This window comes from Halichoeres trimaculatus, unplaced genomic scaffold (genome assembly GCF_033239565.1).
Source record: "Halichoeres trimaculatus isolate MK-OKI-2021-1 unplaced genomic scaffold, fHalTri1.1 fHalTri1_scaffold_11, whole genome shotgun sequence".
Taxonomy (NCBI): Eukaryota; Metazoa; Chordata; class Actinopteri; order Labriformes; family Labridae; genus Halichoeres; species Halichoeres trimaculatus.
This window is the reverse complement of record NW_027437189.1, coordinates 18872552-18897899: the sequence shown is the minus strand read 5'-3', so window position 1 is coordinate 18897899 and position 25348 is coordinate 18872552. Positions and strand designations below refer to the sequence as shown.

Below are 25348 nucleotides of genomic sequence, written 5' to 3'. Positions count from 1 at the left end.
TTGGTCCATAAAATAACAACAATATTGCACGTACTCCCACCATCCAGACGAGTGCAGCACTGAGTTATATCTGAGCCTTACACTGAAAAGTGAGGATGGGTCCATGTGACCAAGCTTACAGAGACATAATTCATTTTTGGTCGAATGTCTGACTTGGCTCAGTGGTATTAAAGGATTTGGGGAGAAATCATATCACAAGAAAATAAATCAGGAGTAGGCTTTATTGTTTTGTGTCCCTGGTGGCAACATGAGACTGAAATACTCTCACATAACGGGGTTTTAATGAAATACTAAGCATTGTATGACATGATTTTGTTAATAAAGTTATTCCCCACCAAAAAGTCTTGTGAAATTAATTACTTATGTTACTCATTTACCGTAGAACTCAATCTCTGTATATGCTTGTGGCTTCAAGCTGCCACATTTGCATTAGAGTAAGATATGTTATCATCTTGTTGTGTTATCACAAAATCAGGCTAGCTTTGAGCTCAGAAGGGGAGTACTGAGTATTCTTTCACCTGTTGGAGTTGAAAATAAAATAAGCTCTGGTTTCAAATCTTTCACGTACATCATTCTGCACCCTGAAGGTCAAACAAGCAGTTAAAGCAACAGAATGTAAAGATAAACAAACCCAGCTCGAGGTGTTCTGCATCAAATGAAGCCTTCATGCTTCAAATAAAAAGGCTTGCAGCCAAAAGAACTCACCGATTTGCAGTCAAGGTCAGTTCACATTTTCACATCATTTATTATTAACAGTAGTTAAGAACATGAAGACATTTTTGAGGCAAGGTGAGATTAATTGTCTAGCAGTGATCAACAAAAAAAAAATCCATATTTTGATCACCCTCTTACCCTAATGTACTTTAACAAGAACATATTGAACATTTCGCTCGTATTCTGTTGATGTTTTCGTTTCCTAGGTAAAAATGTTTGCATTGTGGTTGTATGACTATCAAAGTACAAATCATGCTCATCTGTAAGCATTCAACATTAGGTATGAGTCTGTTTTTGACCATGTAATTCAAATTAAAAAAAAAAAAAATCCAACATCAACAAAGTCAGAACCACAGAAGTTCCACAAAAAATAAACTTTGCAATACACATTCTTGACATTCTGACAAAAAAATCTAAAAAGTTGATGGAACTTATGACTCCATAATGGTACTCAGGTGTCTGAGAGACGGTTGTCCAAATAAAGGTCACTAGTTGAAATTTGTGGAAACAAAGCCACAATGAATTGATAGTGATATTTCCCTAAGGACAAGTTTCAATGTAATGATACAAAGTATACCTCTGTAAAAGCACAAACACAACCCCTGACTTTTAAAGGAAACATACTTGGTGCACTATCAATTGTTTTCCACGGTATGATCCCATGTGCAGGTGGGTGCACTATGTTTGAAATGTTTTAATCAAATAAATGCGTGGCCTGACTCAAAATTTCACCTGTAGATTATGTAACCTATAAAAGATAACCCAATTTATACACACTTGTTGGAATATCAGAATTGCATTTTATAATGTGCAGCATTTTGCACCAAATGTTTGGTTGCACTTTGTGTTAATGCAGAATGTAACAGTTGACATGCTCTTTAAATAACTATACATGTTCAGTGTTTGCTCATCACTGAGACAGCTTTCAGCACAGTTTTGTCCCGTTGTGAAACATTTTTATCATAAATGATCCAAAACATTATTATATTAAATAGTTTAATATTTTTATTTCATCTGTATTAAATGGAAGGCCCAGCTGACGTCTCAGTAAAATGTCATTAATAATGAAACTGGGAACTAGTTGGGTGGATGTGATTTCATTTTTTCTTTTGTGGTGCATGAATTCATCTTAAACGTGCTCTGGTTGGCGCTGGAAGTAGTTCCGGTGGTGTAGCAGCCGAGCGGAGCACACAGACCCGGGATCTCCGTGCTGATAAGCGCAAATGCGAATAGCTGGTCGGGTCCGCCTGTCATGACTGTCGAGTGACCAGAGCAGCGGTCAGTGTGACGCCGTCAGAGCACCGTGCTACAGCCCGAGTGACAGCGTCAGGGCACCGCTGGAGCTTTTTGTCTTCGTGGGGATTTTTCAAGTGCAGAACAGACGTCTGGGGCTTCTGGAGGAGAGTGCACACATTGAGCCGGTTTATACTCACCCACAACGGTGAGTAGCCCGTGGAGGAGAATTCTGAAATGCATGGCATGATTGCCTTTTATGAAAAATGATGGTTTACGGTAAAAGAAGTGGTTTTAATGAACGGTAGGTTATGACAAGTTCGCTGCCTGTCACAGTATGCATTCAGGCATTGTATCGTTTGCCCAAATCGCAAATGTCCGTCGGATAAAGTGAAGTTGTTTTAACTTTATAGTTGCAGTCTTGAGATAAGATTCAAGCAGCATGGCTAATAAGTTGGAGTGACGTGTTTTTTCTAAGTTTTAACACAGTTGCCCTCGTGCAGGTTGGTATTGCACGCGCAAATATGCATGGAGAGGACAGTGCCTTGCACAGCTGTAAACACTTTCTTAGTGATAGCCCAACAGTGGAAGCTTAAAGCTTGATCAGCAACCCTAACTTAAAGAGTAATTAGCTTTACATGAAGAGGACAGAATGATACAGCCTAAGCTGGTGGCTCGACTAACTCGTTTCAAGCAAGTTCTTGTTCAATTGAAATGCTACAAAGAAGAAAAGTCAATTAATATCTTAATTTTGAGCCTTCTGGATCACCATCAGTCAGCACACTTCAAAAAGGTGGGGTCGTTTTTGTCTCCTTTTTGTGAGTTTTGGACGATTTTAAAATATTAATATACAAAATATATTCCTTTTTTAAGACTTGAACTAACCAAAATAGATTTGCACCCTAACCTTGAAACCAGTATTTAAATTTTTTGTTTCTAGAGGAGCCTCTCAATCAATGAATCCGTTAGGCAATCATATATCAGTTTTCTCTGAGGAGCCAAACCTTGTTCAAAAGTTATGACATTAATCTTTACCTCAAGAGCAAGCCTCAAAAAACTTATTCTGTGCAGGAGAACTTAGTGTTTTAACAGAACGATATGATGCAAAAAGAAGACATTACAACAAGCCAAAAACTGAAGTGCCTGTTTTTCAAGAGGTCATGCAGGTCACCTTTATTTGCTGCTGTCCAGTTTGTTGATGACGATATTATGTGTTGTCTAATATAGATTTTTTTTTTCTATATATTATATTATTATATTATAGACATGCCTGTAATCTCACAGCATTTTCTCCTTTCAAAAAGAAGCTATAACCTTGGCGTGAAAAGACACCGCTTTAAATATATCATGCACCGTTAAGGAGTCATTATCTCTCATCAGGCTACAGTATGGAGAGCCAGCCAGTAGTAGCCACAATGCCACCCCTTTAAGAAGACATAGACAAGAGGAGATGTGTGTGTATGTGTGTGTGTTTGTGGGAGACAGGCTGAGAAAGCGTTTGAGAGAGTACCCTGCCACTGATTTGGATGCGCCTCTAATTCCTATCAAGATGAGAGCTGTCTGAACAGATTTCTCTCATCATTATTTGCTCTGAGATTTACTTGCGCTTGTAAATGGTGTTGATTGAGGGTAATTTGGCTTTTTAATTGCTGAACAGCTGCCACACTCACTGCTGATTGCCATTGTAGACTTTCTCAGTAGATCACTCATAGGCCCCTAAATGCCTCATTAAAACCTTACGCAGAATCGCATGAACGTGTCGAGAAGGAGCGCTCATAATGTTTTACTGATTTGTGTTTTATCATCGGAAAGGTCGTTGTAATTATCCTCAATGTCAGCAAATGCAATGCTAAGACCGAATGTAGTGATGACTTTTTGAAAGTTGAATTAAGGGCTATTTGTGGATACACTACATGTGTTTCAGTCCCTTTGATGAAGATGAACTCCATATGCCCGTGTAATGGATTAGAAAGAGTCAGAAGACTTATTTACATGCTTTTATCCTCTGTCTGCAGGAGGACAATGTAACAGACTTTTGTCTCCAGGTTGGACACTGCACATCTGGACTATCTTTCGTCTAAACAAAACAGCTCTGCTAGAAATTTTCTCCAAAATGTCTTCAGCTGTATAACCATACGACATAACTGTAACATCAAAAATTATAAATTAGTGATTTGATTTGTAGTCAACAATCAAACCATGAATTCATTTAAAAACATCAACAGATGTTACAGGTATACTAAGTTAAAAGGGAGTTAAAGTCAAGCCACCGAACATGCTGAACAACATAATGTAAGGCAACTTAGAATGCATACTTTCAAAGAGATGTAGCATGTCGAACTAATTTCTTTGTGTTGATTTATACACATCTGATATGATTTGTTAAAGAGAGTGTATTATGCTTTTTCAATCTTTTAAACATGGATGTTCAATAAAAATGCTAAATGTTAGTTCTTAATTTGTAAAGATCTTCAAGATGCTATGTATTCGCATGTTGAAGAAACTCTTGAATCTGTCTTAATAGTGAAAAGTAATAGAAAAAAAAAAATGGTAAAAACGGTTTATCTGTACAGTGCATCCAGAAAGTGTTCACTTTTTCCACATTTGGCTGTGTTACAGACTCAATCCAAAATAAAATAAATTCTTTTTTTTTCTCAAAATTTTACACACAACACCCCATGACAATGCAAAAAAAGTTTTCTTAAAATATATACAAATTTATTAAAAATAAAAAAAACAAGTTATCACATGTACATTAGTATTTGCAGCCTTTTCCACAAAGCTCAAAATTGAGCTCAGGTGCATCCTGTTTCCACTGATCATCCTTAAGATGTTCCTACAGCTTAATTGGAGTCCACCTGTGATAAATTTAGTTTATTGGACATGATTTGGAAAGACACACACCTGTCTATATAAGGTCCCGCAGGTGACGGTGCATGTCAGAGCACTAACCAAGAATGAAGCCAAAGGAAGTGTCTGTAGACTTCTGAGTCAGGATTGTCTTGAGGCACAAATCTGGGGGAGGGTACAGATGAAATTCTGCTGCTTTGAAGGTCCCAATGAGCACAGTGGCCTCCATCATTCGTAAATGGAATTAGGTCAGAACCACCAAAACTCTTCCTGGGGCTGGCCACTCATTGAAACTAAGCAAATGGGGGAGAAGGGCCTTAGTCAGGGAATTGACCAAGTACCTGATGGAGAGAGGAGAACCTTCCAGAAGGACGACCACCTTTGCAGGAATCCATCAATCAGGCCTTTATGGTTGAGTGGCCAGACCGAAGCCACTCCTTGGCAAAAGGCACCTGACAGCTCTCAAACCACTAGAAAGTCTAATAAGACAAAGATTGAACTCTTTGGCATGAAAACCAGGCACCACTCACCACCTAGCCAGTACCATCCCTATACTTAAGCATGGTGGTGGTAGCATCATGCTGTGGGGATGTTTTTCAGGAACTGGGGAACTAGTCAGGATTGAAGGAAAGATGGCATCCTGGATGGAAACCTGTGCCAGAGCGCTTTTGACCTCAGACTGTGGCAGCGGTTCATCTTACAGCAGGACAATGACCCTGAGTACACAGACAAGATATCAAAGGAGTGGCTTCAGGATGACTGAATGTCCTTGAGTGACCCAGCAAGAGCCCAGATTTGAATCCAATCAAACATCTCTGGAGAGATTTGAAAATGGCTGCGCACTGATGCTCCCCATCCAACCTGATGGAGCTTGAGAGGCGCTGCAAAGAGAAATGGACCAAACTGCCCAAAAATAGGTGCATAAGGCTTGTGTCATCATATTCAGATCTGAGGCTGTAACTGCTGCCAAAGGTGTCAAAGTGTCAACAAAGTATTGAAAACAGGCTGTGAATACGTATGTACATGTGAATTCTAAAAAAATCACAAACCTTTTTTTACATTGACATTATAAGGTGTTTTGTGCAGAATTTTGAGGGGATAAGAATAATTAATCCCATTTAAGAATGAGGCTGTGACATAAAATGTGGATGTACTGTGCATTATGGCCATAAAAACAATTCAACACAAAACATCTCTGCAAACCACACTTCATAGGTTGAATCAACTCGACGAAGAAGTTAAAAATGTTTTTGAAATTTTCTGACAGCTACGTCTCTACAGTGGTGGCCAAAAGTTTTGAGCATGGCACAAATTTTGTTTTTTTATGGTATAAGCTGCCTCATTTCTAATGGTGACAGCTCTATTTACTGTAGACTGTGAAGAGTGATCAGATGAGTTGCAATTAACTGCAAAGTCATGAAAAATGACTTTATTGAAAACCAACATTAGAGCCATTCTCAAAACTTTTGGTCATGACTGTACAGCCAACAAGATAGATCAGGAAGTTGCAAGCTTCATTTTTGCGATAAAAAGACACTGAAGTTCCTGTGGGATCATTTTACAGCTAAGTTACCTGAAAAAATAAATCAGCAATTAAATAATTTACCCCTTTATTAACTCTAGGAAACCCATCCTGATTGGATTGGATTAAGTTGTAGTTTGAACTACCTTTTATGTATCATGGGATCCATCACAGACCGACCTAGAAAGGGTCTGCAACAATTGATTCGTACCCCGCTCAATACATGATGAACAGACTAAAGACGATGTTTCACCCAATGACTCGAAGTTATCACAGCTATTATTCAATGTTACGTCACTGCTGATGGGACTCATTGACATCAGAGACACGTGTGAGCTCAGTTAGTTTAATGCGGTGGATGTTTTCTGGCAATTTTAAGACACAAACTTGCAGCCACACAAACTGCTCAGTTAACACACTTCCTCCCAAATCATTTCATGCAATGGATCAGTTATTGCTTAAACATATATCGGTTTCATATTTCTCTGTTCTGTGTAAGCTTTAGCTGACCAAAAGACAAAACAGACAAGCTGTAACTGCTTAAATGGTGTCATCTTCAGGGGAAGCTCTGGGGAACTCTTCTTTAGGTTAACTGTTTTACAAACAGCACATACGACAAACATGTGCAGCGCACCATAACAAAACATTTACTTTAAGTCACACTAGCAAAAAAGACTCTGAAAACTCAGAAAAATATGAAAAATATCAGGGAAATGTTGTAACTTGTTAGAGATATAAATATGTTAAAGAAAAAAAGGAAAAAAACAGTGGGATATTATAAACAGGCAATGAAGAATCAGAAATCATCATTCACTCATTTTCTTCTACGGCTAAGAAAACCCTTTCTCTTCAACGCTCTGAGTGGAAAATATTTGTTAGTCTTATCCACAGACATGATCCCTGTAAACAGACTATACACTCACCTTTTCATACCACTGCTATTATACTGTGTCTGTTTCCTGAAGGAAAAAGCCATGATTATGCTTTTAACCAACATCAACACCCACTCTGTTCAGCTGTATGAACTGATATGGGGGTGAGGGCTTGTACACTTTACAGTATCATTAATGCAGAATACCATAGGAGTAGCTCCTAAAAAGCTGAGAAGAACACCTCATTTGGCGGCCCTCTTACCTATCTTTACAACAATCAGGTATTAATCAATGTTACATTGGTCGACAGTTTGTTTTTGATAACCAAGAACTTATCAGTTATCATCTAACTGGGCAAAGTAAATAATGAACTGACCTAATGATAGAGTCATAAAGTCATGAAAGCAATGCTAGACTCTTCTACAATTAGTTTTTAAAGGTGAAACAAAGGAAAACTAACCTTCCCTCTTTTTAAGTGCTCTAAGTTTTCTGAGTGCTCTCAGTCATTGTGATTTTTGTCTTGTCCCCAGGAAAGTACACATAATTTGAATTGAAATGCAGCAAATCCTTTTATCTAGTCAAAATCCTCTTTGATTCTGTTAGGGAATGGTTGCTTTGATTTGAAGAGAAAGATGTAAAGATAAGATGGAGGATGATCACTTTTAAAGGACCGTCATTTAGATTGATCTCCGCAGCGATGCTGTCAGCAAGAGTTCAGTGCAAAGCTTCCGTTGTGAACCTGATGTAGAGCCTGTTTCTTTCACTAACTCAGAGTGTTGCTGTACTCTCCTGGTTATATTTTAATGAGTAACAATTGTTAGCCAATTTGCATGTAAAACAATGTAATTATAAACAAGCATCAAAAAGCTGTAATACTTCTAAAAAATGTAAATTACTCTCCATTATAAAGCGCAACAAAACCTAAGCCATGCCTTCCAGCCAGGGCCTCTAGGTTTTGGATTCTTGCTTCCATTATTAATGTTATTCACAAGCCAGACTTTTTAGGTTGGTGCAGTTGGGCTCTTTAATCTATTTTTGCTGTAAATTAATGAATTTTTAAAGAGGACTAGTCCTTGCTGAATAGGGCTGGATGTTGGAATGTAGTTGGAGTCGTTGTGACGCAGAGCTGTAGCCCCCTTTGCTGTGCAAAGCATGAGTTCACAAACAGCATCCCATTCGTCTCTGGGGAACGCTCGTTGGGGGAGTATGCCGAAATGCTGCACTCCTATGTTTTATTTATGACAAAATATGCCTTTTTAACTCCGCCGTTGTCAGAATCTGGAATTGTGATAGCTTTTTCCTAGTCGGCAGTGCTAAGTCTTGTGGGCCGTTAACTCCCTCTACCTTGGCAGATGTTTTCAGGTGTTGTGTTCTGTGTGGGCTTATAGCGAGTTAAATATTTTATTCTGAGCCTTTGGGGATTCAGAGGAATCTACTGATTTCCTCACTTTCTTTCAATCAGATTCCCTTTCAGACCATAGAAAGTTATGTGAATGACACATACAGTTTTATTGAAGACGCCTCTTGATTGACTTGCTTGACAGAGGTCATTCATCAGATTTTTAAAAACTACTGTAATAAAACCACCTTCCTCCCTCTGTGGAACTCTTTTTCCTGTTAATGTTCCTTTTAAGAATCAGTTTCCCTGACCACTGGCTTTAAGGACTAAGGACACAAAATGTATCTTGGTTTTTAAATGGTGCATTACATGGATGCCTCTCCAGGTCTCCTTTGAGAATAAGTAGACAGTATCAAACGATAATTGCTTAACCCAGCTCCATTGAGAGACGAGCAGGCAGCCACCATAAGGGCAGCTGATTTGCCTTGATATCTTATAATTGAACCTTTTCAAGGAGATGTTTTCTGGTGCTGAAGCAGAAAGTAATTAAGACATTCAATACTGCTTTTTGGACCTTTTCCTCCCTGCTTTGAATGGCCCACACTCCTAGACATTACAGCACTCAGTATGCTTACAGACTTTCTTTTGACACATTAGCCTTACCCTTGCCAAGGCAGTTCTTCCCAGAATCCCCCTCTGCTCTGCACACTCCGGGTGGCTATTTTGTCATTACTTCATTTTCCTCAGAAAATATTTTGATGCCTCTTTCTTTTGGCTCCCTCCCCTCCTTCTCTCACCCATCCCCCGTCACTCCATTGAAAGTTCTCTATTAAAATGCAGAACTGTAAAGCCTCTCTCAGTCTAAAAGCCTGCTAGCAGCAGGGGACTGTTAGCTGTTAGTGATGCATACAGCTGAGTGAGTGCATCACAGCTACAAAGTCTAATGGGTGAATACATTCAATCACACACAGACCCTCAACTCTTTTAAAGGGACAATGTTCCCAGTCATGAAAGCCCCAACCATGGTGCAAAGAGAAACACATTTCTCCTTTGGAGGGGAAAAATTCTTCTTCATAAACGTCAAAATCCTTGCTCTTCTCTTCACTATTAGGACATGTATTTTTTATTTTTATTTTTAAAATGCCTGCTTTAAAATCTCACAACTTTCAAGTCCTCAAAGCTTAATATTTTGGGTGTTGTTTTTGTCAGGTCAAAGATGGAAATCTACCACACATTCTATCTAATGCCCCATTATGAACCTAATTTGAGACCAACTGTCTCTGAAAATGTATGTACTGAGTATCATTCATATGACAAGTGTTTTAAAAGTATCACATCAAGTGCTGCTGTTCTCTGTGATCAGGTGCCAGAATATCCCCTCTCAGCTACCTTTATTTTCTGCTCAACTGCAGCTCTTTGAAACCTGCCTGGTGTGTTGAGGTTTTGATGTTTTTGATCACAGATTGAAAGTGAAGTTATTTGGATTTTTTTGACCAAAATGTGCACATATTGTATTAATTGAGGTGCTGCACAGGCATCTTTTTTATCTACTTTTTTTTAAATTATCTAGTGCTCTGCTCTCTAGTGACCCTCTTTTAACAATATTTTTACTGTAAATGTTAAAGTTGACTTTATACAGACACTTAAGAGAGATATCTGCATGAACCTGTCTATGATCTATATCATGTCAGGGTGTACAGTAGCCTACTGTTGGTTCCCAAAGTGGAGACGAGGACACCTCAGGAGAAGTGAGACATAAATCAGAGGTCACAAGATGCTATCCCCCAAGAGTAATAATTACAATTACAGTTATTTAAATTGCACATTTTTGGTTATCGTAACGTTATATATCTTGCCTAACCCATTTGGAACTGAACTTTGCACATCCTCAGACTAACAATAGTTTTTCGCATGCCATGCAGATAGTAAAAATACATACAAAGATTTATGTTTTTTGTTACTACATGTCCCTGTGGTTATCGAGAAAAATCCTTATGTGTCACCTGCAGGATACACAGAGATGTGTGCATATTAGCTACATGAAATATCCTGTGAAAATAACTCATGCAGAAAAACAGCTGTGTATTTTCTCATTAAATATTTCATGTCTCCTCTTTGATACAAACTAAACATGAAGACTACTTTTGTCCTTCTTTGGGGCTTTTAAAATCACTTGTCCCATTCTGACCAACAGACTTTTCAAACGTTAAGACAACACTTGGGTGACGGTCAAAATTGAGCAAATCGTCATTGCAATGTAATGGAATGCAATTTTTTGAAATCGCAAAGGCTGCAATTAAAAAAAAGTTTTTTAAAGTGCATTTAAAAAGTTCAATCCACACATTTCCATATTTCAGTGGTTGAGACAAAACTTTTTTATTTATGTTTCTGAAATGTAGTTTGTGTTTTGTTACTGTTGAGAGATCAGTGAGATTTTTATACACACAATGTTTATATTCACTCAGTGTTTTTTCCTTTCATTTTATAAAAATGTACATTCCATAAGTTGAAATATCTCAGTGTTTGAGGCAGAGATTTGGTCTTATTTGCATTTCTTCATTTTGTTTGGTGTAAGATTCATAGAGGAGGACTCACATTTATCTTTTATATCATTGTTCATACCAGGCCTGTTCTGCAGTGCTTTGTTTCTTTTGCTAATTTTATTTAAGGTAATTAATGAGAATTTTATTGCACATCTACAAGGCTTGAAGTTAAACCAATCAGTCAGTATTCTTATGTCACTATAATAGTCCCCCCCAAAATAATACTAAATAAATAAATAAATGAATAAATAAAATAAAATAAATAAAAATCGCATGTTCAATTACAGTCGCAATATTGGTCCAAAAAAAATCGCAGTTAGATTATTTTCCAAAATCGTTCAACCCTAGTGGTTAGTATAATTTACTTAAGCAAAGCTAGCACCCCAGCCACCAACCCTCAGCCGATAGCTATTCATGTGGTTATGTCAGTTGAACCATACACGGCTAAATTACAACTCCATTTCCATTTTCTAAATGAAAATACTGCCAAATCATACCATCTGTCATCTGTGCATGTTTACATCCAGGTAGTATAGCTTTAGATCACTGTGGCCGAAGCCACTAACTGAAGCTGCAGTACCAGCTAGAGGTAGGTTGCTGCTCTTTAGAGTGATGACTTGTAATTGTTTAAATTGGGCCTGGTGTCTGTATTTGCTTTGGTCGATTGATCCATTATTTTGAGGGTTGCTGAAAAGTTCTTGTTCTTGACTAAATGCCCAAGTATGCCACACAGTTGTGAATTACGTATACTGTTTTAAATTTTCATAGTGCTAGTTTTGATGCTTCCTAATAAAGGGAAAATATTCTTGAGCCCCCCAACTGTAAAGCACTCAGCTCACAGAGTTCACTGAAACCACTATCATTACACTGTGAATAAATTACTATACAAACTAATAGCTGTAAGTTACAGCAAAGGTAGTACATACTAAGCTGTATTTCCTGTGGTGATCATTTTTCTCCCATGATACCTTGCAATCCTCAGAGGATGGTTTGAAACACAGCAGGTATCAGCAACAAAAGGCACAGAGCCGAGGTTGGCCCGGTCACTGTGGGACCAGTTGACTCAGTCGACTGGGTAATTGGTTGTGTCTACCCGCCAAGCAGGGCCCCCTCTCCCCAGAAGCCAAGTCATGCCCCTCCTTTTTTCTCTCTCCTCTCTCTTCTATTACTCATCATCCCGATGCCTCACCAGGCTAGCGGAGCGAAAGCTGCACCGTGCTGCCGTGCAGCCGGCCCACGCTCCCAAGCTCCTCAACAACAACATCCACGGCAGCGCAGCAGGTCAGGGCTTGTGGCGGGCTGATTTGCAGCTTGAGCCTTCTTTTAATGAGGGGAAAATAAGTACTTGTTGTTCTGTGTCTTGTGTGTCACCACCCCCATTCCCTCCTATCCACCACCACTACAACTAGCAGTGCTACCTTCCCTTTAGCAAAAATAAAAAAAGGTGCACTAATTAAGATGGCTTCCTGGGATTTGGTAGAGAGGGGGGAGCTCTGACTTCTCCCACAGTGGCAGAGCCTTGAGGAAGATATGGGGGTGGTGTTGTGCAAGAGGCCTCATTGGGCATATCTCTTCTCTAGCTTCCACTTTCCCTACCCGAGTCCCACAGCTTGGCTTGTTTGGCTTGATGAGTCCGCGGCTAAACATTTGTTTTTTTATCTACTTGTAATTAAGTAAGATTTTTGCAGGAGCCAAGCTTCCCTTCTTCTTCATCTGAGCTCTCCAGGGGGACTGGAGGGAAGCGAGACAGAGCAGTTTGTGTTCTTCCTGGTTGGAAGGCTCATTGAAGTTCTCCCACCTTGATTATATACAGTGTGCATGAATGGAAGCGCGTGGGCCAATAGACTCTTTGTTGTTCAAGGATAAACCAAGGTTACTGCATGGGGCGCTGGATAAAGCTTTCAATGTAGAATTCTATATCTTTAGGAGTCTGAATTTATCCTGCCATTGTTAACTATTCACTTGCATCAGCCTGCTCTGCATCCATCTGTTTCATAGCACTCGTAGCTTTACCGCTATTTCACAGAATTTAGTTCATTTATCTCCCAGAAGCGCCAAGCACAAAATAATACGATCTTTCTTTCATGCATTAGTTTGGTCTGAATACAACATCTTCACTCCAGTGATGAGTAACAGTTACATGACATTCTCAGTCCTGTTGTGACAAATCAACGAACATTCTGTGACTGACAGAAGTTCAGAACAATTGGTGAGTAACTTCCCTCTCACGTACCCAATCATTGTCTTTTTTTCCCCTGAACTGTGGTAGGACTATTTAAAAGAAGCCCCCACTCAGAGAAAAAGTTTCTACTCTGCTTTCCCAGGACTCAAGTTCAGCACAGCTCTAAAAATAGCCTCCAAATTAAAACGTTCAGTCTTCCTGAGTTCTTTTTCATTGTTTGTGTCTGTCGTCTGAGCAGGATCTTAGGCGCTTGGGGGGGATAGAAGAGGTGGGCACGGACTTGACAGGAGAGTGAGGAACGTCGAGAATCAGAGAATGGGAACACGGTGTGGGGAAGCGGGAGGAGGGGGGCCTTACACTGAGAGGGAAAGGGGACGAGCCTTTCGGCTCCTCTAGAGGGTTGGAATTCCTCCCGAGCTGTTCCCCCCATTTGGCAGGCACTTGTGAAAACAATTCCCCAGCTTTTAGTCACTCTGCAGATCCAATTGCCATTTCCACTTTGGAGGGAACGAGAGTGAGAGGCAATCCAGATAGACAGAACACAGAGAGAGAAAGAGAGAGGAGTTTTAATCTGGTTGGACAGATGCCGAGGCCAGTTGAGCGGTTGTGCGATATTAATATCTTATGAAGGCTGTCTGGCAGTGCAAGCTCACCGTCTTGTGTGGTTTTGTGTCTGTGCTTTGCAGCAGCGGCCATCGCAGTGGCTAAATGAAGAACTTGTGAACATGCAAGAGAGAAGGATTCTACCTTTCACTCCGGTGACTTCCCCAGATGCTTTGGCCCAAAGAAAGATGGAAAGGAATTGGAAGAGTAAGACACATGTTAATGTGCAGTGTGACATGATGAGATGTACATGCCAGAATCTTTAATTTTCCTTCATACACAGTTACACTACATTTGAAAGATCATGTGCAAGTTAACATCTGTCTGCCAAGTTGCTTTCTGCTCCAGCTAAAGGAGATGAATAGATGTAGTAAACAAAACTCTTGCTCTTTCAGACATGAGCCAAGGCTGCTGCACAGAACCTATTCAGTGAGCCAACAGGGGACCCTCCACACGCCACGTCGCTGAGCCTCCCGTCTGTCTCCTCTTGACCCGTTGACGTACAAGCACCATGACCTCTGAGCTGGAGAGCAGCCTGACCTCCATGGACTGGCTCCCCCAGCTCAGCATGAGGGCAGCCATCCAGAAGACAGATGCTGGACACCACCACAGCCACCACCATGGACACCACCATCACCACGTCCACCATCATGGGCACGGACCTGGCAAAAAGATTACCCATCTGGACCCGGGAACAACACTTGATCAGGAGGAGGCTGCACAGCACAGAGATGGAAAACCACCCTACAGCTACGCCAGCCTCATCACTTTCGCAATCAACGGTTCACCACGGAAACGGATGACCCTCAGTGAGATCTACCAGTGGATCTGCGACAACTTCCCTTACTACAGAGAGGCAGGGAGCGGCTGGAAGGTAAGACGTGTGATATGGAGTCTTGCTCCTTAAGGTTAAGCTCTTACAATTTGGTCCATCTGTTTAAATGGTAAAGCATTGAATTTGTCCAGTCCTTAAGGCAAATAATAAGTATTAATAACTGAGGCTCTTAAACTGTTTTTTTTTACATCCCATAACCCCAAACTGGTACCCTTTTAACTTTTTCAGCTTTAAGAGGCCTCAAATTTCAAATTTGTTCACTCATCAGATATTTGGTACAAATGGCTGTTGGACAGTTTAAAGACACACAACACTCTAGCTTATCGCTCTGATCACTAGAAGGCACTCCAGCTTCAATTTGATTTTGTGATTTTTTTGGTCATAAGCTTAATATTCTATACATATACATAAATATAAGGATATTCTTTTCTCTGCAGAAATATAGACATGTTTTTTTTCTATACTTAAGCAATATCACCAAAAACGTGCTGGTGTGCTGGATATCAGCACAGCTATGGTTCTGTGGTTCAGTCTGACGCACAAGGCTGGAGGCCGAGTGGAGAAGATAACCAAGCAATGATGATAGACTGTACACTGCAACAGTTTGGATGTTGAGTTAGATTTTGAATTCATTGCAGTGGCTCTACAAGTGATACATACTACTCAAAAGTTTTTAAAAAAGTAAATTCTGACCTTTTTATTTTCTTATTTTGTTTTTTAAATTTTCATTTTTTCATAAACAATTCCAGTTCTAGTAATTAACTGAATTGAACTATAAGATAAGATAAGATTTAGGGCTGTCAATGGAATAAGTCTGAATAAATCTTCCCTTACCACTAAATAAGTTTCATTGTTTCGATAGTCAATCAAGTTAAGTCTTTTATTTTTAGGGGTGGGCGTACCGATCTAAAATCGATAGTATCGATACCAAGATGAGTATTGGCATCAGATCAATACTAGCGTGATGAGAACTTGATGTAATTTTACTCTTGTGTTTTTTTTCCCAAACAATTGTGGTGGTAGAATAATTTTTTAATTACTTTTATACAGTTAAAATGTTGTTCTACTGTTGAGGTTAGTTAAAAAAAACTTTTTTTTTTCTTTAATTCTTTGTCCTGTGTTTTACCATAATCATAATCAACCAACTCAAGGCAAAATTCAAAATTATTCAATGATCATTACATTTCATGTAAAAAGTATCGGTATCAGTATCGGCAATACTAGCCCTGTATTTACTTGGTATCTGATCGATACCAAAATTCCCGGTATCGCCCACCCCTATTTATTTTCTCATGTCAAAATGTTAATTGGCACACGTCAGTCCGAGGTTTTGCTATTTTATCGCTATTGTACAGTCTGGACTGGACTTCATTCAGTAGCAAGTAATGTTTGCATCTTTGGTTAAGTTAAAAACATGGTTATGTTTTGATTTAGACACTGACATCAGGCTAAGTTTTTGTTTATATTAAGCTTGTGACTAGTTTTTCAGATAATCCTTCATTCTGCTTGACATGGAAGGAGATATTATTTTTGACCTGCCAATTGAGCCATCTGGGAGTTTTTTCAGGCGAAATGTGTAATCAGAGGTGCGGTGGTGTTATCTTTTGACACCAGGATAGAAAGAATCAGGAAGACGCTGTGTCGTCTTGACTTCTTGCCAAAAGGGACAAGATAGCATAATTGTAAAAATATTTTAATGCCAGGTTTTTCCATGTGTGATTCTTTCAGAAGTGGACAGAGCATCTGAAATGTACAAAACATTCTGAGAAAAGTTCATGTGAGGTTGCTCCTGTGGTTCTGTTCCAAACTGTGCCCAGCATTGTTTGTAGTTTTGCATATGTATCATATCAGTAATTGAAACCTCGAGTTCCTTCTTGGAATTAGGACCCTCTGTTTTGGAACAAGCAATTCATAAAATGAAAATACAAAGTTAGAAGGGAGCAAGAATTATTTCAGTGTTTAATACTGTTCCTCATTATCGCGCCATGTTTCTGTCAGGCCTGTTCCAGATTTGATACTGAATTCACATATTTTAAATGCTAAGGAACCTCTACTCTATAGCAAGGGCTCAAAATGCAAAAATTCTGATCCAGTGGTTGCCTCTGCGAGCACAAAAACCTTTTAGTGAACCAGGAATGATTGGCAGATGCATTTGGTTTCATTCAGATGACATTATTAAATCCTTATGTAAATGTAGCTATGCAAATCCCGGCTAATATGAGCAGAAAGGTGGCTGTGTTATTGGAGACAAATGAATAGATCCCTGCGGTTGTGTCTTGGGGATTCTCTACCTTATTAGCGTAGAAGGGGATGGATATAGTCCTTCCTCTGACACATCGAAAAAGGCTGTCTGCAAACTATCAACCGATTCATCTCTCTGAGAGCGGAAACATTTTTCTTCTTCTCTCATTATTTCTCTTTCTTTCACTTTCTATCTTCATCTCCCGAGCACATGCACTTCACCAGCCCTTCCCCTCCTGCTCCCTCCTTCTCTCTTAGTCACCCGCTCCTCTTCTTCTTCTTCGTCTTCTTTTCCCTTTACGAACCTGTGTTTGTTCCCCGTCTATAATCTTCAACACACCATTCCCTGAGCAGAGATGCATGCCAGAAATGGAGACAAAAAGGTTATGATACAAGCCAGGTTGTGTTGGCAGAGCTTCTTACCTGCATGAAGGATCCAATCTATTCGTTTTCTGCGCAGTGAGAGAGGATCGGGGTTATTAACACCATTCAGGCTTTCTCCTGCTGCAGCTCACGCCTGCCTTTTCCTGCTGGTTGTATTTGGGTGCCAGGATGTTTTAGTATCCCATAATTACACCTCTAGATTCATTGATTTGTGTGTGCGGCTGCATTCTAGTAGCATCATTAAAGCACAGTACTGATAGCGCTGAGGCTATACTTTCACATGTTCTGTTTTAAGCTTGTTGTGTTTCCTGCTTAGGCCAGGGCCACACGATGTGTTGTATCTTTATCGTTTTGCAGAATGTGACCAAAGTATGTCTCAAGGCATCCCACGTTAAAAGAAAATTCCCTTGTCTCCTTTGTTTCTAGTCTCTATGGAGATTGTTGACAATAAAGGCTTATAGTGTTACGCACATCTGTGGAGGAAACCACTGACCTGTGCATAATTTGACATTTTAGAGGCACGCATAGTAACAAATTAAACAATCTACAGCACTTCAAGGTGAAACACAAGTCATGTTTCTGTGTCTTTGAGAAAAAAACCCAAGTTTTGCTTCCTGGATGACCCGTCTTTACACAGCGGGCCTTGCTTTATACCAGCCATGGCCGTCACAGGGAAAAGTTACATAAGTCCAGTTCATTCCAGTTCAGGTGATTGCTGTCAGCTGTACACAGTGGGGTGCAGACACAGAGATTGTCTGGCTGCCACATTCGGCAGACATTGTCGGCTTACACACACACACACGCACTAACACACACCTGCAAGTACACAATTCAAAATGCCTGTTTCCTGAATGTACCGACCTAAGGCGAACACTCAACTCAAGCTTTCAGAAAAACGCCTCATACATGGTCCGCGGTGTCTGCCGTCTCCTCCACCCTCTGCCACACACGCCTGCACACACACAAGCTGTGTATCCACCGAGAGACTCCCACTCAGGTAGGCAATGTACGTGTGCAGTCTACAGATTATGCACAGGGAGCTCAGCAGGAGAGGAGATGAGGGGGGAGTTGGAGAAGAGAGAGGAGACTGTCAGAGAGCAGAGGAGAGTTTTACTACCCAGCACACGCACTCCGTCTGCTCTGTATGATAATGTGAGAGTGCAGAAACGGCAGAGTTGAAACCAGGACAACACAGTCGCACACGCACACACACACAAATGCACACGCACACACACACAAACACAAATACATTATCTTCCATCCAAAGAAATCAAATGAATATGTACATTAGGGGAACACGACAAGCATACCTCAGCTGCACACACATCCAAACACGCAAGCGCACACTTGCACACACACGTTGGAGTGTGTTAAACGGCCAATCTAGTTAGCCGTTATAATCATGAAGCTTTCCAAGGTCGTTAGATTTTTGTGTCTTTTTAGCTGGAAACAAATATAAGGAGCTCTTTTCATCTGAGAAGTAATGATGAGAACCTTCCTCCGGAGCTGTGGAGGAGGTTTAGAATCTGTAACAAAAAAAATCATGAAAAGAAATAGCAGAGGAATACATAAGCCATGTGTTTATGGAGATTGTTGACGCTCAGAAATTTATCTTGCATAACGTGCATGCATTGCATTTCTGTTTTTAAAACACGCATTAACTGGAGATACACTGAACTTAAGCAGTAAGCAAACAGTGCATCTGGCTACATCACTTAGATATTATTTTGAGCCAGGACAGACATTATATCCCTTCTGTTATCTTCACCAGCCTCTCTTTTTATCTGTCTGTACTCTTCACTGCTTTCCTCCACTTTCACAGACCCTTTGAACTCTGCTCGCAGCCTTTTCACATTTATGTGTTCCTCCACTGTTTGGTCCACCTTCACCCCTTTCTGCAAATAGGATGCACTGGGCAGGGGTGTGTCAAGAATGATGTTTAAGTGGCATGGGCCCCTCATAAAAGCTGATTGGCCACCCCAGGTGCCACTCTAAGACCCACTACAATGATTGGCTATTTACCTTACAGTATTGAAAAAAATATGTTTGTTTTTATTTCCCGACATACATCTGTGTACCGGAAGTTTGATTATTTGTGTTTTGAGTTCTATATTAGTTGTTTGTGAGTAGTGTTATTGAACGTAAATATGTTTTTTTTTACTAAAATGGGTGTAATAATGTGACATCACCAAAAGACGACTTGGGCAGTGTCCCTAAATAGGGATGGGTACCAAATTAGGTACTTTTATAGGTACCTTCCAAATTCTGTCAAAAGTACAAGGTACCTACTCATGTAAAACCAAAAGGTACCATGTTTAGGTTAGGGATGCACGATATTGGATTTTTGCCGATATCTGATATGCCGATATATCAAAACCTCTTTTGGCCGATACCGATACCGATACCGATAATCACAAGTTTGTTTGTTTTTTTCACTGTAAAGAAAGCTAAGTCTATCCTGTACTGGAATTTCTATGTTACTCTTTATGTGACGGTCTTATTTGTTTACGAAACACACATAAAACAAGACAAAAAATATTTGATTTTCCCATAAATAAGAAATGTATTATTTTTTCAAACTCAAGACATTCAGTATTGAAGTACAAAAAAATAATTTCTTTAGATCACATGAACTTTAAATGTACAATGCATTTTTAAACATAACCAAGTTGCATTTGATTATTTTAGAGCTACTGTAACAACCTGGTGACAGACACAGAGCTCTGCAGTGCAAATAAATGAAGTGCTACATTTTATTTAAGGAGCTTATTTTTCAGATGGAAAATAATAATAATCCTAACTGAATAGCACCTTATTGGCTGTGCATATCAGCAGAAATTTTTATATCTGCCGATACCGATAAACAGGTTTTTAAGCTTTTATCAGCCAATACCGATATTGTGCCGATAATATCGTGCATCCCTAGTTTAGGTACCTAAATGCATCCTTGTCACTGTAAGAGAGTGGAAGAGTAGGTGATTTTCCATGCTGGACATGAACACAGCATTACAAGGTTATACATTGTAGAATAAATATGTTGAATTGAAAAGAATTTAGATTTTATTATTAAACAAATTGATATTTTTTTTACCAAATAAACACAGAAAAATACTGGAAATCGGTACAGTTGAATACAGATTGCCAGGTACTGGGAATCTGCACCATATCGTTTCAAATGTGAAAGGTACCCATCCCTATCCCTTAATGTGGCTGATAGGTCAAGTTTAAAAAATGAAGTATTATGTGTCTCAGCAATGTAATGTCCACATATGTAGAAGCTGGGTCTTGAGAGGTTAACTACATAGTAGACCTGGCCAAGCAGGCCTGTATCCATTGTAACAAACTCTATAAAAATATTGAAATATCCATTTTAACACATGTCAAACAACCAAAAACTATGACGTCATAGTGTGATTTTTGAAGAAGGCCAGTCCACAAAGATCATCCATGTACATAAGCCCAATGCACTGAGGCTGTAGTCCTGAGTCAAGACTTCTGGGTTCGATTCAAAACCCCAGTCTTTTCTTGTTCCAATGCTGTATCCGCTGTCCTATCCTCTTATAATAATAGAGGCTTTAAAAAAAACCTCTCTCAAAAGGTTTTTAAATGCATCGCAGGATTATAGAAAGAAAATGGACTGTGGAACTGTCAGTGTACATCTATTAGCCAGGTAGTGCGCAGGAGTTTGCTTGGATTTCTTTAAGTATGTAAGAGTTGAGGCTTTGAACAAACATGGTGTATGACTGTTGTTTGTAAGGTATAGTAAGGTCCATATGAAGCTTTGAAACAAATGGGTGATTGACCAGACAATAATTATGTGTTAATCATTATTTCAGCATTATGAGCTGATCTCCATGCTGCTCAATTCTTTTCTGCCTGGACAGAATATAATGATGGGAAATGCTGTTTATTCACCTCACCATTATATTGTTATTGAAATGGCAGGCCTTGTCCTCCATTATTTACCACCTGAGAAATGCAGTCTAGACCTGTACCCTCACCGAATAGCATGTGTAGGCTGAGCTTATGACTAAGCTGCTCTCTCGCGACCCCAATCGCCTCGGGCTAGCTCCCATGCAACCAGGCTAATTGCCTGCGAATTAGCAAGGCCTAATGCGACATTGTAAAGGGCAGTGCTACCGCCATGGCCTTTGGCCTTTGGCTAGCACCACATGTCACAGACAATCACCTGATATGAATCAGCGCCGGGCCATTATTCTGGCTCCAGTCCTCCCCTGCCTGCTCTGTAGGAGATCTGTGGCTGAGCACAGCGGAGGTCTGTGCACATTGTCAAGTGTACTTGCTTATGTGGAGGAAGGCTGTTGTCATTGGCTGCTTGGAGCTGTTATGTTGCTGGAGCTGCTCAGGCTCCTATGTCTTATGAGCACAACTTAAATTTCAGCACAGAGCAGTACAGAGCTTGTTGTGATTCAGCTCAGAGACAATCTGTGGAAAATCTGTAGAAAACACAGCGTGCTGGTTGTGAGCCTGTACTTTTACACTTTGTAGTGCTTGTGTTTGTGTCTCTTTGTACACAAAGTGATGTGTTGGCCTTCATCTATGCCTGGGTGTGTTTATTCCTCGGAAAGTCATTTTGAAAAGAGTTTTCTGGTTGTAGTGTGAGGAAAAACGTTTCAAGTGAGCCTCACCTCTGGCTGTTTGTTGATCCCCTGATCACTAAGGGACATACATAGCTGTAACATGTCACGTCAGACAAATCTGCGGTCCAGATGTTTGGTTTTGTGTGTGTGTGTGTGTGTGTGTGTGTGTGTGTGTGTGTGTGTGTGTGTGTGTGTGTGTGTGTGTGTGTGTGTGTGTGTGTGTGTGTGTGGTGTGTGTGTGTGTGTGTGTGTGTGTGTGTTTTCTACAACATTCAGTAGCTTCCTTCTTATTCAAAGTGATCTGTCACCCTTATTTGTTTTCTGTTAACTTTGATAAAGAAGCACAACATTTTGAGAATGAAAGCAGTAAAAATTGCAAGAATGGAAGTCTACCTTGGTCTTTTATGGTTTAAAATCTGATACTGACTTAATATTAACCATTAAAAAGGCAAATTGTTTCAGAATAAGTGAAATGAAAAACAAGCTTATAAGAAGTTGTTTTTGGGTCGACAGTGGCTGTGGATATTCTTTATGCAAACAGTGTTTACTTTCAATTGGATGGAAGTTTAAGCCGCAGTTTTTCCTGCATGAGATGACATTTCCCAATGAGGAAATGTATAGAGTTGCATTAAACTAGCTCATTTCCATTCCTCACTTTTGTATTTTTAATATTAACTGTTGCCTCCTCCTGAGGAACCTTTGAGATTTCAGCTAAATGTCAGTCCTGGCCCCCTTCCATACACGGGCATGCACATATGCATATCTTTGCAGCTTGGCTCGCTTTCTCTCACGCTCTCTCTCTCTCTCACACACACACACACACACACACACACACACACATGCAGCTATTAATTAAACTTGTATGTGTAACACTGCTAGAGCTTTTAATTACATACTAATCACTAATAGCAGTCTCAGTATTAAATTCGTAATTAAAAGTGCAGAATTTCTCCCGCTATCTCCTCCAGGATTTGGCACCCGTCCAGCACAGCGTCTCCCTCTCTAACCAGCCAGGCCTGTAGCACTCACATATGGCTAATAATAGGCTTAAAGCTGGTTTCCCTTGGACTCTGGAATGCAACAATTATTCCAGGGAATAAGCTTATTTGCTAGACCCTGGGTTTGTGTCCCACAACGAGTCATGAACCTTTCTTATGTCCGACCATAAGTTATTTGAAAGTATTTTACAGAACTTAAAGGGGCTGTGAGGAGTTTGAAAGTGATCTTGAAAAACTCTTCTTTCTAGATATATGCCTGATCGTAATCCACACTTTAAAATGAGATTATCAGCCCCAATATTTCTAGTTACAATTTATTTTAAATTTCTACTTCTTAGCTTCCAGTTCGGGTCGACCAGAACCAGAATAATTTACAAAGTCTCTATGACAACACCATACTGGCTGACAAAGTTTAGTGGAGAGAAGAGAAAAAACACAGGTGATAAGCCCGAGCTAAAGGCTAATTAGCCTTTAGCTTTAGCTTTAGCTTTAGCTCTGCTTAGTAGATGACTGGCAGGACATAGCTAACCAGGATTTACTAATGTTACACATCACAGACATGTCCTAGAGCACCAGACTGCCAGCTATGCTAAATATTAACGGCTACTTAACTACTTACAAACTGACAGTGTTTACTTGTTGTCACGTTAACCTACAGATACGTTGGAGCACCGATGTCGCCAACATATAGCTGGCTGCTACAACGTTAGCTTGATGTTACGTTTCAAACCGTAGGGCTGTGCAACTGTGCTGATAAGTCCCTTACCTCAGCGTGTTGTATCCAGTAAAAATTTGTCTTGAACAAAGAAAATTTGTTTTGATCCAATCTCCATTCAATTCCAAAACAAACACACGCCTCGCAAAAAGTAATTTACAACAGCGTGCGAAGACTCCAGGCCACAAGATGGTGACGGAGTGCAATTCAAACAGATCCTCCTCAAAGCATCTTTAAAAGAGAACCTTAAACTTTTTTGCTCTTTAACAAAGTTTGAAGCTGTGTATTCGCAAATGTTTGTCGTGTGAGTCAAGGGATAGGCTGGCACCTGCCACTTGCCCAATGACAACTGGGACAGGCTTCAGCCCCCCAAAAGGGAGAAACGGTGAAGATGACGTACAAATATAAGTCTGTGTAAGATACAGTATATTCATTATGGTGTTTTAAAAAGACAAAGATGAAATTATGCCTTGGATAAAAATTCAATTTCAATGCCATTTCAGCTCTTTGTGAAGAGCTGGAAATAGTGTCAAGCTCAATACTGGCCCTGATGGGACTTTATACTTTGGCTCCAGGGTGTTTACTAACCTTCTGAAACCCTGGGTTCAGATCACCGAAGGTCTTTGGCTCGATATTCGGTGAAGCATCTTGTGATCTCCTGAGGTCTCTCTCTGTTATAGGGAAGTGAGGCTATAAATGCTTTGTTTTACAATGAAAAATAAAATCATGGACAAATTTACAAAGTTCAAGAATGTACAAGACTAGAGTTAAAACAAAGTCTTAATGTAACAATAATGTCATTTTCATGAGAAAGGAGTCTTAATTACAGGCTGTAGCCAAACTATAAATGCCGAAATATCTCGTAGGAGGATATGAAAACACCAGCAGTGTTAGGCAAGCTAGTGATCTAAGCTACCAGTTACTCTGTTAAATCAAGCTTCACTACACTGAAGCTATGACCCACAGAAATGTAGCAAGCTAAGCTACAGCAATATTGCCAAAGGAGCTCAACACATTTAAGTAACTTTTGTTTCTCCACATCGAACCGACTTAATTCCCAACAAGTTTCAGTGAATAATAAAACTGTTGGTAAAACGGAGGCAAGAAAAAATTGAACTTGTTATTTAATAACAACTCTTGCTCTCAGTGCTCTAAATATTTGCGTTAAATAGAAAAAAAAAAAACTACTTACAAATTGATGTACATAAGGTGACATTTTATATAATCTACTTCCACATACAGATATAAAGTCAAACATTATGTTCAAATTTGGTAAATTGTTTTATTTAACTTTCAGTGTATATTTCAATCAAGGCTTAATTCTTGAGTTTTACATCCATGAAAAATCATTCAACTCTCATACAAACTGCTGTGTCCTCTGCTACTTAACTTTATTTTGATTTTAAATGCAACATTAAGATATTTTAATTCACAACTTTTTATTGGATACAACGAGTAAGAGTAAGGGATTTATCAGTACAGTTACGTAGCGCTACGTTTTGAAACGCAACATCATGCAGACATTTTAGCAGCCGGCCATATGTTCACAACATCAGTAGCTCATTGCTCTGACGTAGCACTGAGCCCTTCTGCTCTTCTGCCCTTTTTCTGTCTGGCAGTTAAGCTTCTGTGTTTACCATCGCTACAAAATTAATCGACCCAAACTGTAAGCTAAGAAGTAGCAACTCAAAATAACCTGTAACCAGCAATATCAGC

The 25348-nt window shown here is 39.7% G+C and overlaps 1 protein-coding gene across 2 annotated transcripts in view; it reads left to right on the top strand.

Moving 5' to 3' along the window:
* Positions 1–1846: 1846 nt before the first annotated feature.
* The window catches only part of LOC141799678 (forkhead box protein J3-like), a 75461-nt gene continuing 51959 nt past the window's right edge, over positions 1847–25348 (top strand). Inside the window, exons 1-3 of one of the 2 annotated variants that reach the window (XM_074681993.1) lie at positions 1847–2155; positions 13945–14065; positions 14254–14732. In XM_074681993.1, the coding sequence (XP_074538094.1) occupies positions 14370–14732 (363 nt within the window). In that variant the 5' untranslated portion in view covers positions 1847–2155; positions 13945–14065; positions 14254–14369. Of the gene's footprint in view, positions 2156–13941; positions 14066–14253; positions 14733–25348 lie in introns of both variants that reach the window. The other variant, XM_074681992.1, reaches the window with a different exon arrangement.